The 17,769-nt window shown below is 36.1% G+C and overlaps 1 protein-coding gene across 1 annotated transcript in view; it reads right to left on the reverse strand.

Annotated features, from left to right (window-relative positions):
* Positions 1-17,769, reverse strand: part of LOC140167791 (uncharacterized) — a 144,775-nt gene that overhangs the window by 37,853 nt on the left and 89,153 nt on the right. The window contains exons 11-13 of the mRNA XM_072191084.1: positions 12,112-12,329; positions 3,501-3,597; positions 3,224-3,244 (exon numbers count right to left, since the gene is read on the reverse strand). Of these exons, the coding sequence (XP_072047185.1) occupies positions 3,224-3,244; positions 3,501-3,597; positions 12,112-12,329 (336 nt within the window). The remainder of the gene's footprint in view (positions 1-3,223; positions 3,245-3,500; positions 3,598-12,111; positions 12,330-17,769) is intronic.

A 17,769-nucleotide genomic window follows, 5' to 3' on the forward strand; every position in this document is an offset into this window, starting at 1 on the left:
CTTGCATTATATTATAGACCAATGAAAGGGACATTAAATTTTGCAATGGGACGCTGTTTTTGACATTATGCCTGACTTGCATGAGGCTTCACATGTTACACAAGAAGGGTCTGTTAGTATTCTATTAAATCACCCTTTTGAAGTAAATACAACGATATGATGGCAAATAGCACACAGCAATTCCAATACCCCTGTTGTATGTAGCTGTGATATGCTGGTGACCTTCAATATACAATGCTAAGGGTTGAATAGTTTTCTCATTTTTCAAATTTCAATGAGCTATGTGAAGTTACACATGGTATACCAAAGTATAGTATAACATACCGAAGTATAGTATGTTATACTATACTTCGGTAGTAGAGATTTGAGATGTAGTTCAACATATAGCATGTAGTATGGAAGTTGATATGTAGCTTGATGGCATACAAAGGTCTAGGCCTATTTGCGATGCAAAATTTTAATTCTGAAGATCGTACAAAAAGACCATGTGTAACTTCACATAGCTCATAGAAATTTGAAAACTGAGAAAGTTAGTCAATCATTGTTATTATATCTGCCCCAGACAAAAAATCAACTACGTCTATAGGTTAGTAGATATACTTTGTGAACACTATACCTAATAAAATACTGGTCTGAATTATGAATTAGAGGGGAAAACAAACACTGATATTACCCACTACCATGACCACACTCACACAGTAGGGCTTGTGAATACTACCTAATAAAATACTGGTCTGAATTAGAGGGAAAAACTTTGAAACTAATATTACCAACTACATATAGTAAAGTTGTTAATAGTGACACTTCAGAAATTCACACAAACAAATATGTGACAAGAAATATTAAAATGGAGCAGATGTAATGCTCTCACAGTGGCCTCTTCAACCCTTGGAAGTTCATGCTGTTCTTCCAAAGACAACAATTTTCTTTACAAATTTCTTTCAGTTTTCTTTTAAATAAAAGCATGCTACCGTAAAATGGGGTAACTTTGGGCACTTTTCAGAGTTTTTAAACCACTGCTTCCAAACAAAACCCGTTACATTTCTAATTATCTCTTTTTTATGACATTAGGGTTCCCTTCTACTTCTACACCTTGTAGTTGAAAAAGATTTTTTAATAATTTTGTAAGGGTGCCCTAGGGGTTAAAAATAGCCTGACCAAAGTTACCCCGCATTTGGGGCAACTTTGGTCAGAGTATTACATTTCATGAAGAAAAAAAAATCAAAAAAATTGATCTTCGCTGTACATGGGCAAGTTGTTATTTTTTGTGACATTTATCCCCTTGCAGAAATTAAGCAAGCACGCATCCTTGCTCACAAATATCGATTTTTATTTTTCTGAAAAAAATGTAAAAAATGCTCATTTTGGTCAAAATCCCGATTTTTTCAGTAAATTTGAGGAAATTGGACATGAGCGACTATTATTTCTTCCAAATATATTTCTTAACAAATTGATACCAAATATGACTAAAAACAATATTGCTGTACGAAAATATGACCATTTAAAAAAATATATTTGACCGACCAAAGTTACCCCACTGACCGAAGTTACCCCATTTTACGGTATGTCTTATGAAAAGCTTAATTCTGTAAGATGGAACCTGCTCCAATCTTTTGAATGTTAATCACAACAAGTCTAACGCTTCATGTCAAGTTTTTGAAAAACTTCTCCCCCTATTGCTCATTTCTATATTTACAAAAAATACTTTACTCATTGCTCATAAATGTATACACACACACATAGATCAAACATGCTGATTATATGAATATCCAGAAAAGTTGCTACAATAAATGAAACAAATGTTAAACACACAGTGTTGAATATACAGCAAATCTTGAAAAGAACAAAAACCACAATCTTTAGGATGAGTTTTAAGCCAATAAAATGTACAAACGACAGACCAGAGTACAAATGAAAATGAACTTGCAGTGACAATTTTTGCATCTTAGCATGTTTTGCATTAGAATTGATAGCTTTTAAGCTTTTGTATTCGAAGGTGTCAAACAGGCCTGTATGCAGGGGCCTGGTGTCAAGCAATTTGAACCATTTGCAGTTTGTGCGAAAAGTGTTTGATCATGCTTTCAGCTTATTTTTATATTTTTGCAACTTTACACAATCAATTGTGTCAGAAAATTTGCAGTCAGAAAATAAAATGCATGAAATTCACAGCAAAATTGCAGTGTTTGAAGAAAAAGAAAAAGTATATGTACAAATCTATACATGACATGACAAATGGGTTACTGCAGTGACAAAATGGCTTTAAAAAATTCTGAACTTTTTGGTAAGATTTTATTTTGCATTGCATATTTTAATTTGTTGGAAAAAATGAGTGAAAAAGGCAGAAAATTACAGAAATTGAATTTTACCCCCTTTGTGTTCAATTTTATATTCACTGCAGTAAATTTGTTATGATTCAGTATGTGTGTGGTATAAAATCAACAATTTAAAATAGAAGTTGCACTCCAGGGCATATCCAGGAAAACAGTAGGCCAAATATGCACAAATTTGTGACCATGGGGCTTCCCGGGTCCCCTCCCTTCCCCCAAACTATCCAAGATAAATGCTGGTTGAAAACACCAGGACAAATACCATTTTTCTTTTTTAAAAGGGTACTTCAGTTCAAATGTTGGTATCAAAATAGTCTTCATTCTTAATTTTTTCCATTCAAATATATTTTCACAACACCCACTAAAACAATTTTCAAATTACCTGCAAACTCCCCCCTAAACAATAGCACCCTGCACCAAATTTTACCCCCAACTGAAGCAAAAACAGTATCCTTTTAATACTAAATTTAAGAATATTTTGAAAAATTATCCATAGTCAAACATATATCACAAAAAGTACCCCAAACTCCAAAGCTTTGCCTTTTCCCAATCTCTAAACATGTAGAACAAGTTTGTTGCCAAAAAGCACCTATTCACTTACTTTTTTGGATCACAAACAATACATTTCTTAATTTAATGAGTGACCCACATGGTATCCCTATGAACAAAATACTGTAAAGCATGATGATATTTTCTCGGCATTAACATTTTACTTATGGGAGAAAATACATGCTTCAGCGACATGAAATTTTTGCGAATTTGTACATTTCCTCTTAAGGCCTATAGGAAGAACAAATATTTGTGTGCTTTACAGTCTGAAATATGCGTAAAAATTTCTTAACCCAAAACCTCTGTAGTCCTGGATATGCCCACAAGTCAAACACTTATCAATATACCTTTTCCTTGTTGGGATTGCTCTGAGGGATGAAAGCAACATACATAATTCATTAGCAGAAGGTCAAAGTTCAAAGTATGCATTTAGGGGTCAAAGGTTATGGCTGTTTTCAACAGTTAATTAACAAAAATATAGCATTAGTAAATCTAAGAAGCTTGCAAAAAAATTACAATTTTCATGCAACTTAATTTACATGTATATCATTTATTAAAATACTTTTTGCTACGTTCTTCTTACTTTCTTAGTTTTCTTTGACATTTTCAGTGCAGAATTCTTACCCTATTTTCAAGTTTGCTAATTTCTTTTTGACTCTTCTTGTCTTGCTCCTCTAGTTCTTGTTGGTGCTCCAGTTCTTTCTTCTCAAGATCTTGCTCTCTAAAAAAAGGATAAAAACAGAAGCAGGAATGTCATTTTATTAGTGCGCATGGAATTTCATCCTATACCACCAGGCTATTCCAGTTGAAATCCATACATGACCTCTTAAAATTAAAATCTCCTATACAAGGAGTTCAAATGTACCTGAATGAGCGACCCCATTTGAAATCTGCACCCCCTGTGTGGGAGATTGAAGTTATGTCTTCCATAGGAGTATATGGCGTTTAACCAGAATAGCTCAATATATAGGTAATTCATTTACATTTTATTGTCCTACTTCTCTACAGTTTGGTTCCCCTCAAGTTTGGTAATGACGTCAATGCTTTTGCATGATTGTGATGCAACACCAACTGATTGATGCAATACCATATTTGCTATATTCTAAGTATCTGTAATAACTGAAAAGGAGCAAAGTATAACAACTTGATGTGGCAAATCAATTAAAACAAACACAAGGAGATTAGCCAGAAGGGCAGTTCTCTAGCTCTGGCTTTCATGGTTCTTTAAAAAAAAATATTGCAAACTTGAGACTTCAAGTGACCCCAAGGTGGCTTTCAGGATTTTAAAAAATTTAAAAATCTTTATAAAAAAAAAGTAATAAAATAAAAAAAATAAATTTTTTTTTTTTTAAATGAATGACCTCAAGTGACCCCTAGATGACCTTTGACATCACTCCTGTTGACATCATACAAGTCAATGTACCCAACGGTCATTGTGTCCCAAGTCAAAGCTGCTGTGGCATCCACTACTCAAAATGATACACTTGCCTGTTGTCCATCACACAGTAAAGGATAGTAAAAATGAACATTCCTATCATTTATTCGTAACCTGAGAACATCACAAAAAACACACAAGACAGCCATTGGATATTTTACATTTTGTATTTAGACAGGAAAAACCTCATATGTACTTGTGGCCCTTGAACATGTCTAAAACAAAACTACCAAAAGGTTACATCGGAGGTTTTGCTTTAAACATGTTCAGGGGCCAATGACACAAGGAGGTTTTTCCTGCTCAACAATGATTTTGCATCTAGGATATTTACAACTAAGAAAAGAATTCCAAGAAACAACAGCTTACATAAGGCCATCAAAGCCTTCACAAATTGAAAACCTAATGCACAATACAGATTTTTGCTTGTTTTTATTAGTCCTCATTTTTTTTATCTGTACTTTTATCCACGCTTTATAACTAGATTTGCAATTATGGACAAATGCACAATTCATTGTCAGAATGCAATTGCAAGGATATTTTCCTTAACACATTTTTATGCAATTTGTAACTTGTTTTGTAATTATAAACAAGTAAACAAACCATCGTCAGAATTTTAAAAAGGTTATTAATTATACCGGATGTCGCTAGCGTTCTCCCATCTAAATATGATGGCAAAGACCAACCCAGCATTGTGCTAGTTTAACAGCAGCTATCATGATCTTAATCATGTTTACGGTTGAGAAAGAAATATAAAAATACATGGAAACAGCCACAGAAATGGGTGCAAGTCATTTTGGGACAGCCTGTAGTACAGTACAAAACAGCCTTTTTGCCAATAAAAGTCGTATCAGTATAGGCATGAACTGATTTTATAGGTTAAGTTGGCACATTATTGGGCCGTTCAATTTGAAATCTATACACCCCTATGGAAGACACAGCCTTAATCTCACACAGAGGGAGTGTGAATTTCAAATGGGGGTTACCTGCATATGGGCGCTTCCATTTGAAATCTACACCCCTGTGTGGGAGATTAAGTTAATGTCTTCCACAGGGGGTGTACAGAGTTCAAATGGAATAGCCCATTAAATGAAATGGAACGGAATAGATGGCGTCAAATTAAATGGGATGGACGAGAACTGAGCTGCTATAGAGAATGCCAACAAGTGATATATCTCAGTGTGACCTAATTTCATACTGTTTTATTTGATTCTGTGTGTACATTAGACTATCGTTGGCTTAATATTGCCTGCTCTTTCGCCTTATCAAATAGCGTGGTCAATCTTAGACTGTAGTCACACAGGAAATTCACTGCGCACACAAAGTATCCTTATGCTTAATACATAAGCAATTTCTTAAAGACACTCAAACTAAATTACCAAATAAAGTGGTTGATGGATGGAGAATTTTTGATCTACGTATTTTGATGCCTCAATGGGCATGATGCGCCTTTATTTCCCCAACTTCCAGCAACTTGAATGAAATAAGCGAGCTTTTCAAAAGCACAAAGATTATGAACATGGGTGAGGCTTTAATCTGTCATGCTGAATTGAGCCTGTTACAAAAATAGGCAGTAATCACCCTAAAGGGGGAAATCTACAAATTTGTCACTTTTGAAATTCCACCTTTTGTCATTTAAATGTGCATAGCTTGGGGGAATAAACTTGCATTCTGACAAATGAGCTATCAAAATACGCTGAACAAAATTATCCATTTCATCAACCACTTTATTTTGTAATTCAATTTCAGTGTCTATAAGAAATTGTGTTATTTCAAATGTAATGATACTTTTTGTGCATGGTACATTTTCTCATTGTGTTACACAAATGTTCACACATCTTGCCGATTATGACATGAAGAAAACACATAACTGCCATTTTCATCAATTGTAATGCTCTATTAAAATATTTGCATTTGTCTTGTTACTGTAAGCACATATTTACATTATTATGTAAATTACTTGCCCTACTTTGAATTTATCTTGCTGTTTTGGATACCTAAAACAAAACACTCAACTCAAGTATCTTGTCTGATACGCAACTCTCTCATCTGACCATAAAAATGGAGCTGTTTGCTTTTTGTTTGACACTCCCCCTACAAAGCGACACATTAACAAATGAATTCCATCACACAATCGCACAAATTTAATCTCTTAACGTATGGTACCCATGGCGACAACATCAAATGTATGACGTGACATTGGCCTAAGGTGGTCACACAAAACAACCACTGGACGGAAACGCAATCATAAAAATACGCTTTGGGGAGGCGATGACGTTTTTCTATCAAGTCTGCCAAATCATAGGTAAATCTTTGACATGTGTGTAAATTATAATACAACTCATTGAGTCCGACCAGTTATCCTATGAGGCCTACATATGTAATAACCTCCTCCCTAGAAGCATCATCCATTGGTCAATATTAAACGTGTAGAGTAACATGCTGACTTCAATAGGAGAAAGGTACTCGTAATGATACCCATTCTGTGCAAAGCTGCTCTTGTTGCATATAAGCCTTACATAATCACAGAACGGTGACAGAGAGGATGAGATTATTCCATAGCTGGCTTGACACTCCCAAATTGAGATTGATTCCTCTCGAGTTGAGGAGAGCCACAAAACAACTAGTGCACTAGGTGTTGAGTTTCAGTGAACAAACAGAATAGCACCGAGTTGAATAGGGTCTATCAGAATCTAAGTACACAGAGACGGCAATTCAAACGATCTAACAACAATCCCCTTGACGTATGGATGGATACCGTTAACCCCTGCACTACTCAAACCATCGCCAAACTTCAAATTTGCAAAAATATATTCAGAAGTTCATAAATGTGAGCAAAAACAAGTTACAAAATCTTGAACAAATGTGCATTTTTGTCGTAAATCTGACAACAAATCTACCTTGTTGAATGCCAAACCTTGAATTGTTACTCTTCTTGCCATTTACAATTCATCTACCAAACTTTTCTGGAAGTTTTTTTAAATGTTTCATACCTAGTTGATCATTTCATTCCGACTGTAGAGCAGGTGACTACAAAGTTTCTCCAAGCATCACAATCTATTATAGCGTATATTAATAGTTCAGATGCTACTTACTTACATGCTGATGGTTGATGCACTCTGACATAAAAGCACCCCACTGATTCCACCCACCCGCACCTCGCTCAAAAGAACAGAGTCAGAATGGTCAGATGATCAATGGTCTTTTAGATCTCCCATCCTGTCCAACCTACCCAACATCAGAGAAAGATTTCAGGATGGTCAGATGATATGCTCTCTTGACATAAAAGATCACCGTCCTTCCCAACTCAAGGGATTGATTTCAGGATGGTCAATGCTCTCCGACATTAAAGATCCTGTCCTTTCCCTCAGGATGGTCAGATGGCCATTGCTCTCAAACACAAAAGAACATACCTCAGAGATTAAAATACTAAAATACCAGAAATCAAATTGTCTACTGATTATTTATTCATCTATAGCGCTCTTTTCAAAACTCAAATAATTGTAAATTTGATTATCGCAAGCCTTTGTGTGGTGGTCATGACAATATTGTGGCGGTCATGACAACATAGCAAGATTTATTTTCCTTTGAGCACCAGAAAGTTGTACCTTCAATAGCTACTTCATGTTACTTTCTCCTAATGGGCTATTCCAGTTGAAATCCATACACCCCCTATGGAAGTCATGACCTTTATCTTCCACATAAGGAGTTAGTGAATTTCAAATGGGGTTACCTGAATGGGTGACTCCATTTCAAATCTACACCTGTGTTGGAGATTAAGGTCATATCTTCCATGGGGGTGTATGATTTCAACCGGAATAGCCCAATATGACCGCATGAAAGAAGAACCAAGGACTTTATCGGAAGTTGCTGGTCAAAATCATGGCAGCTTCATGTGTGATAAACAAGAATGACAGTTCACCTCTTCATTAATTTGTAAAGATTGAGAGCCAAAAAGATGAGATTGCAAACAAATTAGCCAGGGCTCAGCCATTTTAGCCTTTTAAGAAAAACACTGACAGACACAAAGTTAAGAAGAGGTATGCATGCACAATTTTGCAGATAATACGACACTAAATGAGTATAACCAAATCATCAAAACATGCTTTATCATTCTATCTTGTTTTTATCAATTTAATCTAGTATTTTACAGAGGTATGCAAATCAGCTAATTAACATACATGAATATGCAAATAATGTGACATAGTAATATGACAGCACTTGTGATATATTACAAAGCATGTGTTGGACACAAGGCAGCTATGTCAGAAGCTACTTTAAAAATTGAATAAACAAATAATATTTGACTGGAAAATAAAATGAAATAAAAACAAAGATATATTCTTTCTATTTTACAGCAACAACATCACAGTGTCTTGACTGAGTGGGTTTGAAAGCTCATCGTGACTTTCATTTTATTCAATTTATCTAATTTAAATGTAAGATTTGAAATTGGATTGTTGCTATAACATTCTGTTGATTTTGTATTCGCTCGATCAATAACTTGCAAAACATGACCTTTTCCACAATTAGGCTTTCATTTTTTAAGCTTACAAACATGCCTGGATCTTTTGTAAGCTAATTACATTATCAATATAAATGTCTCCAAAGAATTCTAAATTGATCATATGGAAAAGTAGATATTATGCTATTAAATGAATACATATATAAGAAAAATGCATTGTTCTATTATGTCATGTTCAGTTTTATAACGATTCTTTCATTACAATAAGTTGATGTTGTTCTGTTAGGCTCATTGTATAGGAGTCTTTGTTTTGAAATCGTGGGCTGGATTCAACTCAATTATGTGTCGTTCACTGAAACTCAATTCAATGGCTTTAGGGCTATGTCTTGATGACTTCAATGATATTAGCGATGGTGCGTAGTCCCTGTATATAATGAAAGTTTTAAAGAGCCTGGTTTGTTTGACTTTGACACAGTTTAACCCAAAATTACAATCAAGTTTGAACTTGCAAGTGAATTCTTTTATTCGGATTTTATTCTGCTAACACCAAAGACCACACTAACAAAATGATGATTCAACAACTCCTCGGCTAACTGACTACTTGACTATCTGACTAATGATTAACTAACTGCCTGCCTGACTACCTAACAGAGCACCTGACTAACTGCCTCCCAGCACAACTGCCGATTCAGTGTGACTGTCTGCCAGCCTGCCTGTTTGCCTACCTACTGACTAATTGATGGATTAATTGGTCAATTGATTGATTAATTGATGGATTGATAGATTAATCAATTAACTGATAACAGTCAGACAGCTGGGAGACTGAAAGATTTCATGATTAAACAAATACTTGACTAACTGACTACCTACCTGCCCAATTGACTAACTGACTGAATGCCTGCCCATCGCCTGACTGAATAACTAACTAATTGCCTGACTGATTGATTGATCGGTCAATCTGATTGATTGATTGATTGATTGATTGATTGATTGATCTATTTGATTGGTTGATCGACTGATTGGTTGATTGACTGATGACAGACTGACTGACTAGCTGGAAGGCCGACTGACTGATTGACTTGAGTAAAGAATAGATGCATGATAAACTCACTGATGGACTAACTGAATGAGAAACTGATTGACTAACAGATGCATTGATATCTCACTCAGCCTGATGGCAAGTTCTTATTCTATACTTTGAAATATATCAGGAATATATCCAATATCCACTCAATCTTTTGTAATTTGAATCAAGGATAACAAAGCAAAAAATGTCTGCTCTAGATTTTGTGATGCTGGAATCCATCTGCATTGTGACTACTATCCCGTGTCACCCTGACAATTCACCAGCCGTATCACCAACACAACCACTGAACAATTCATTTGGAATTGGTTACACCAACACAGACCTGTTTCCCTTTAAGAATTGGGACAAAATCTAGCTCTACACAAAGCCCAAAAGTCTACATTAGAGAACCAGTTGAAAGCAAGGTTTTAATAGGCTTGAAACTTGATCTAGTCAAGTGTATTACTTGTATATAGGACAGGACGGGGAAACCATTACATGGAGACTGTATAGCTAGCAAACCAAACCACTCTGTTGCACTTGAGTGAGGGGGACACTGGGCTATTGCAGTTGAAATCCATACATCCCCTATGGAAGATATGACTGTAATCTTCCGTGTGGAGTATAAATTTCTAATGGGATTACCTGAATGGGTTACTCCATTTGAAATCTACACCACTGAATGGAAGATTAAAGTCATGTTTTCCATAGGGCTATATGGATTTTAACTGGAATATCCCATTCAGGTATCGACCCATGAAATTCACAAACCCTCTCCATATGTATCCACTACATACACCCTATCCTTTACTGTGGCAGATGACTTTCTGGATGCAGTCAATATTCTAATTATATTGGCTGTTGCCTTTCTGATAGAAATGGTATTTCTTGATGTGTATTGTCCCATTAGATCACCACATGCAGCCTTACAGTCAGGGTAAAGGTCGTACTTTCCATATTTGGCATTATTCTAAGACTGTAATTGATCTTATTCATTGCTTTGAATCTTAAATTAGAAGTAACTTGTATAAGCCATTACACAATAAGAACGTAAAATGTGTGAAAACAGCTTTGGCTATTTCCAAAACTTCTACTAAATACTAGGATTATTTGTACTCCTTTGAATATATTTTGAAGAACATTTCAAATTTCCTATTGAATTAACCCCAAGTGCACTTCTGACTTTCTTATAGAGCTCCTGATTGGTTAATGACATGATATAATAATCTGAGTAACTAATCAAAACAGATCTTTCAGACTGCTTGGCAATTTTAAGCTTAATCTCCTTCAGACCCATGGACTATTCTTACCATATATCTGATTGGCTCAATACATGATATAGCCCTCTTTGTAATCAATCAAAATAGTTCTTAAGAAGCTAGCAGTGTAGTGCCTGTTGGGTTAAGCACTATCACCAGTAGTGGATGCTTGCATGGCGTGGGTTAATAAATCGAGGAGCAATCAAAACTACCAAATATAGAAGCCAGGAATCAATTGGTCATGTAGCAATACCACCGGCCCAACAGCCAGTATGGTGCCTTCTGACGTATGGTAGATAGTGTTGACTTTACTACAGCTTTGCTCTCCGTAAAATGAGTATTAACATACATGCTGACCTCTTGGCAACAAGTGGTATTTTTGGTTACCTCGGTTACTATGATCATAGGACAAAATGATTTGGGATTGAATTGCACACTGTCTCTTACAACGGGGCTTTTCCAGTTGTAATCATAGACCCCCTATGGAAGGTGTAACCTTAATCTTATGCCTGAAAGTAGTGCTAGGGAGCACTCCAATATTTGAACCCATGATTTCTGAAAATAAAGAATCTTTTAGAGAACCATTATAGGTTCTGCAGCCTCTTTACTTACTTACTAACTATAGAGAACTAAAAAGGATCCTTTTATGGTTCCCTATTAAGGGTTTTCCTGAGGACAAATAAAGAACCCTGTTAGAACCCTTTTAGAAAAAATTGCAATATACAATACACCATTAATATATGACATGATTTGATCCAATCAGGCTGAAGTTTGCAATATTAAAATTTCAATGATCACCATCATCAATTTGCCCTGCAACCAATCATCCTATTGCTGAGATTGTTACATCCCCTGAATGCTTGCTTGCAAAGTTATGAGCTTTTACTTATATTTCATTGTTTTTTTGCTCCTATAGTTGCTCATATCACCCATTTCATAATTCCCACCTTTAGCCTGATCAGATCATATCACATCACATATAGACCCATACATGCAGTACCGTCTCCAATTACCTGCTTTGCAAATCTTTAATAAGCTTCTTAGCCTTGTAGTACTTCTTTTCCATGGTGATGTATTGCCCTTGACTGTCCTCCAGCATGTTACGCATGGCTTCCACTTCCGCCTGCGTCTTACGTAACGTCTCCTCTAGCTGTGCCACCTTCTCGTTCTGACCTTCTATCTGGTTCTTGAGCCGCGACTCCTCGGCCTCCCAGCCTTGAGCCTGCATCACCTGTAGAACACATTGAGAAGAATATTCAGATGAATTATTATTACAGAATTCCTGTAAAGCACAAGGCCAGCACCCATACTGAAGGTGGATGGCCTGCAATAACTTCGGAGCCTTGAGCGCAGCAGTAAAAACATGTCATTGAAGCAATTATTTTGGAGAAAAAATTGGAATCAGACAAATAGGACATTGGACAAATTTAAATGGCAGTGGTCATGTTAAACACACAGCAACTGGCCCGACCTGTGCCAACTGGGCAAGCTGATAATAAAGACAGCCATGGCCACTGGTATTAAGCAGGCTACCTTTATTAATTAGCATATGGTGGTAGTTGTTCATTATAATGGTCAAATTAATCTTAATTGTGCCTTTAAATTATTCAATATGTGGAGCAGTTTAGGCAAAATAATTTACAGATAACATGTGAATGTTCCTTTAACCCTAAAGTGCCAGGCCTATTGTGATGAGGGGAAGGAAAGAAGGAAGGAAAAACAAAGAAGAACAAGAGAAAACTTTTCTTCTCGGGTGTGGTTTTGAACCTGTGACCCCTCGGTGCCAGACACACGCACAACCATACCTTGCCACGGGGGTCTCCCTTGGCCAGCCAAGCTTTCTGTCACTATATGACTGTCTGCTTGATGACGCAATACGCGATTTAGGGTTTCTCTATCGGTAGTCAGTTTGTGCCGAAATTCCTTCCAACAATGTAATATGCGTATTGCATAACAAAGAATATTGATTAACCTCCGAACTGTATCTATTGTTATGCAAAACGCTTATTGCATTGTGGGAAGGAATTTTGGCACAAATTGACTTCCGGTAGAGAAACCCTAAATCCGCGTATTGCATCACGTGGGATATACCTGTACTTGTAGATGCTTTGTGAATTGGAGGTTTTTTGATGTTCGGTTCGGTTAGGGTTAAATAGCAATACAATACTTTAAAGCCTTAATGTACGATTTCCGTCAAATTTTAATTTTGTTATTCTTTCATCAAAATGTTGAAATAATATTAGTAATAACTGTCGGGAAGGGTTGCTGGCCATTTTAAGTTGAAACAACAAGGTAAAGTGAAAGAAACCCCACTAGTTATTTTGGCCATTTAACATGCAGTTCTATGGGAGGACATATTATCATAATTTTTCAAATTATGATAATATGTCGAACTTTGCTCTGTTGACCTACAAAGACAACAAATTTGGCCAATTCCATTTAGGTGCAAGTTGGGACATGTGTAAACATTACAAATATGCAACAAAATCAGGTTTGAAAAAAATTGACCAATTTCATATTATAAGATCGTACATTAAGGCTTTAAGTGTCTCTGTAAGTAGCCTCAAATCATGATAGCATACACCTAAAAAAGTTTATATTATTAATGTTTTAATGAACCTCATCCTTTACTCTGTATTATTTTATCTTGTCTTTGTTATTGTGTGATTTTAATCTAAAACAAAAGAGTGACTAAGTACTTTCTGTGGTATAAAACAGCAAAGAATTAGGTTTTCACCATTTTTGCTTTTGGCTATACATTTTTAGAACAATTCAGTCTGAATGCAACAAAAACTCAGCCAAAAAGATACATCAAAGAGCTATCAGCCAAACTATTAATTATACAAGGAAAGGATCCTTACTTAATTAATGTTTTCTATCAGATACAACATTTCTCTTCATAAAGGATGCAGAATGACATCATGCCAGGATGGGGGTATCAAAGTGGGCTATTCTAGTTGAAATCCATACACCCCCCTATGAAAGACATGACCTTAAACTTCTGCAAAAGAAGTGTGAATTTCAAATGGGGTTATCTGAATGGGTGATTCCATTAGAAATCTACACCCCCTGTGTGGGAGATTAAGGTCATGTCTTCTATAGGGGATGTGTGGATTTCAACTGGAATAGCCCCATGCAGCTCAATACTAATAATACATTCACTGGGCATGAAAAGACCTGTTAAACTTTTCATAACTCCAAATATCTACTCGACCCAGTTTCGATTCCCCAATCACTCAAGATTTTCAAGCCTCGGGGGCAAATTACCGGCATCCTGAAAAGAATCGTTAGTTTAATTAATATTGATCGAAATCAATTGACAGCATCGGCTTTTGTTGGAGACAAGCTTTTATTTCCAGTGTAAACTTGTCACATATTAGATTGAATCTTAGAGGGAGATATCAAGTTTCATTTGGATAGTATTATATTGGGCTATGCCAGTTGAAATCCATACACCCCTTATGGAAGATACAACCTAAATCGTCAACACAGGGAGTGTGAATTTCAAATGGAGTTACCTGAATGGGTGGGTGACTTCATTTAAAATCTACACCCCCTGTGTAAGAGAATAAGGTTGTGTCTTCCATAGAAGGAGTGTGAATTTCAACTGAAACATCCCATTGTGTCTATTAAGCATATAAACTTGGAATATTGGTACAAGACTGGCAAATAGCGGCAGCAGTACACTGTATACAGTATATCATTGATCATCCATTTTCAAAGGCACATTCATAAATTCTGTGGGGGTGGTGGACTGCAGCTATTAGAATGTTCGTAGTTTAATTATAGCAGCTAATCTAATGGGCAAGATGTTCGAGAGGCGAAGCGTGCGACCAGGTAATAGCGTGTAGTGATATTGCACTTTCTCATGTGGCAGGTATCCGGGTAAAACTCAATTCCCTGCTCCACTCAATGCAAACCATTTTACTTCAATCTCAATACTTTTGTATAATTACACAAGTCATAAAAACCCTTCACATGTAACTCTATAGACCTTCAACATCTACACCTGTATTGTATACACTATATAATCGTGTTCGCACTTGGAGGCTGACAATTTAAGGCTTCATGGGGGGGGGGGTTCAGACAGTGTAGATGCACTGAGAGTGTCATCCCAACAATAAAATTTGAGGTGATGTAATACCAACAAATTTGGGTGTGTCAGTTGATAATCCGAGTTCATGTAAGTGGAACTTGGCCGTTTGTGTCGTGTGGACACAGTTTTCACTTGAGGTATGTGCTGTCCCACCAAACACATGGTGCATCATTTCTGGTGTAAACACCAGTTGAACAGCGATCAGGTAATGCAAGACGTCAGTGGTCAAAAGTGTCATGTGGACTCACTTGGGGTGTTGCGCTGGGGTGACGACACCTTGACTGGACAAATCCATTCATATTCAATCCCTCTGAACACACTTTGTTACATGAGCCAAGCAGCATCCCCTCATGACCAAAGACTGTATCTTGAACATCCTGCCTGATATCATACTTTCTTTCACTGAAGTTTGGAATGACTTTTATTCTATAACTTCAACATATCATAGAGAAAAGTAAGTAGTCAAGAAAGGAAATGAGAGCTACACTTTTTATGTAAAAACTTGTGAGCCTATCCAAGAATAAAGAAGCTGTATATCTTTATTAACTGATACAAATGGATACAACCATTTTGAATGTTAAGAGTATATGATCAAACTTCATAATATACCAAGGTCAATGAAAGTAAGATATTATCAAAAGATATAAGAGCGATACAACCATTCAATGTGTTAGACCCGGAGACTAACACGACAAAGCACGTCACATGGATACAAGAAGTGTCGCGATGTGAATGTGAAGGGGTTGAGTCTCGGCTCTCATACATAGCTTTTAAGGATGAGAAGTACATCGCTGAAGTTATCACAATGACGTGATTGAATCCCTCGAGGGAGAGCACCGAGTTTGAAAAGTTCACGCAATTACCACATTAACAGGCTCCTCAACCGCCAAACACTCGCTTCTTTTTTTTTATCTCTTCCCTTCTTAGTTTGATCAAATTATACATTACATTTATTTTATGATATAAAACCGGCTCCGTAAGGAATATTTTTTAATCACGTCTATGTGCTAAAAGGCAAATATTTAGCCAGACTCAAAAATCTTTCTGTTGCATAAGAAAGTACTCAAAATTTCTGTAGTGATTCTGATGATTTCAGTGATGTAATAATGACCGAATATTGCTCATTCTGATCGCATTATTGTCAAGACTTAAAAATTTGAGTGCAATTTTAAATTCCTGACATGCCACTAACACTATGATCTCAAACAACTCATCTTTAATGACAGAGTTCTTTAACCTCACTATGTAGTATATATACTTCCACATTCATGGGCTGACCTTTGAATGTACTGGGTACAAAAAGTTGTACTCCCAAACCTGAGGTCAATGTTTGAGCACAGAGAATAATAGACCTAAGGAACTAAGCCTCTGGCAATGAGAACTTGATTTTTGGCTCATAATGTAACAGACATTATTTGCAGACAGATACTACAAGTATCACTCGCAACTTGCAGCTAAAAAAAAAGTGAACACATTTTTGTGAATTCTTGATAAACTTATAACAGTTAGCCATGTTCAATAAAGTTTTAAAGTTTTATCGAAGATAAAAAAAGGTTTTAAAGTTTTAAAGAGTTTCAGGGGTTTGGATGGGCTGTGATGTTCTGCTTTTAATTCTGTGATCATATCTCATGGCAGAAAGTTGAAATCATAGGAGATGAATTGGACCAATCCCATAATGCAACATGAATTGCATACTGGACCTGGATTTGCATTGCATTATGGGATTTGTAACCATCATCCTCTGGTGATACCATGACGTGTATTTGGTGCACATGTTTTGACTGCATGGTAGTCTGTGATGTTTTAAGGTAATACCGCCGAAAATATAAACCAGAATTTTTTCGTTCTGATAAGTGCATCCATCGTAAACACTTTACAAACAGTGCAGAAATGTCACCCCAAGCCTTCACAATTAGAGATTAGGATGAATAGGACTGGGATTAGGACAGGTTTTGACTAGGATAAGATGATCTTGGGTATGATTACACTTTATCTAAGGCGATTGGGCATTTTTATTTTATATAAAACCATGCCAAAATAGGAAAGATCATCATATTATAAGAAAAGCTAACAAACCAAACAAACAAATTCCTGAGCCCTTTCCTGAAAAACTGCCTTACAATATCATAACTGCAAAAAAAAGTCTAAAAACGATTGGTTATCATCACCGTAATGACCCAATATGTTACGATACATCTATTTAAAATGGAGACAGAATCCGACTTGTACAAGACATGCTGTTCCAATTTCTTGTTTATGTTTCAAAACAAGACAACATGTTATTGCTTTATATGCTTGAAGCATTGTGAATCTGGATGCATGTTCAATGCAAGAACTTGCTTTTTTTGGTTTTTTTGTTTTGTTTGTTCTTTTGTTGTTGTTGCGAAGCCTTACACGTGGAAGAAGAAGAAAACAAATTCAATTATTACAAAAAAGAAACTACCACCTTTCATAAGTGGCAAGCTCTTCATGTGTCTTGTTGGAATTTTATTTGTTGGTAGGGTATCTCTTGTTAATCTGATAATTCTGGATTACCCTAGAATTTTGTGCCAATTCTGTGACAGAACAGAGCCTG

This window comes from Amphiura filiformis, chromosome 13 (genome assembly GCF_039555335.1).
Source record: "Amphiura filiformis chromosome 13, Afil_fr2py, whole genome shotgun sequence".
In the NCBI taxonomy this organism is placed as follows: domain Eukaryota; kingdom Metazoa; phylum Echinodermata; class Ophiuroidea; order Amphilepidida; family Amphiuridae; genus Amphiura; species Amphiura filiformis.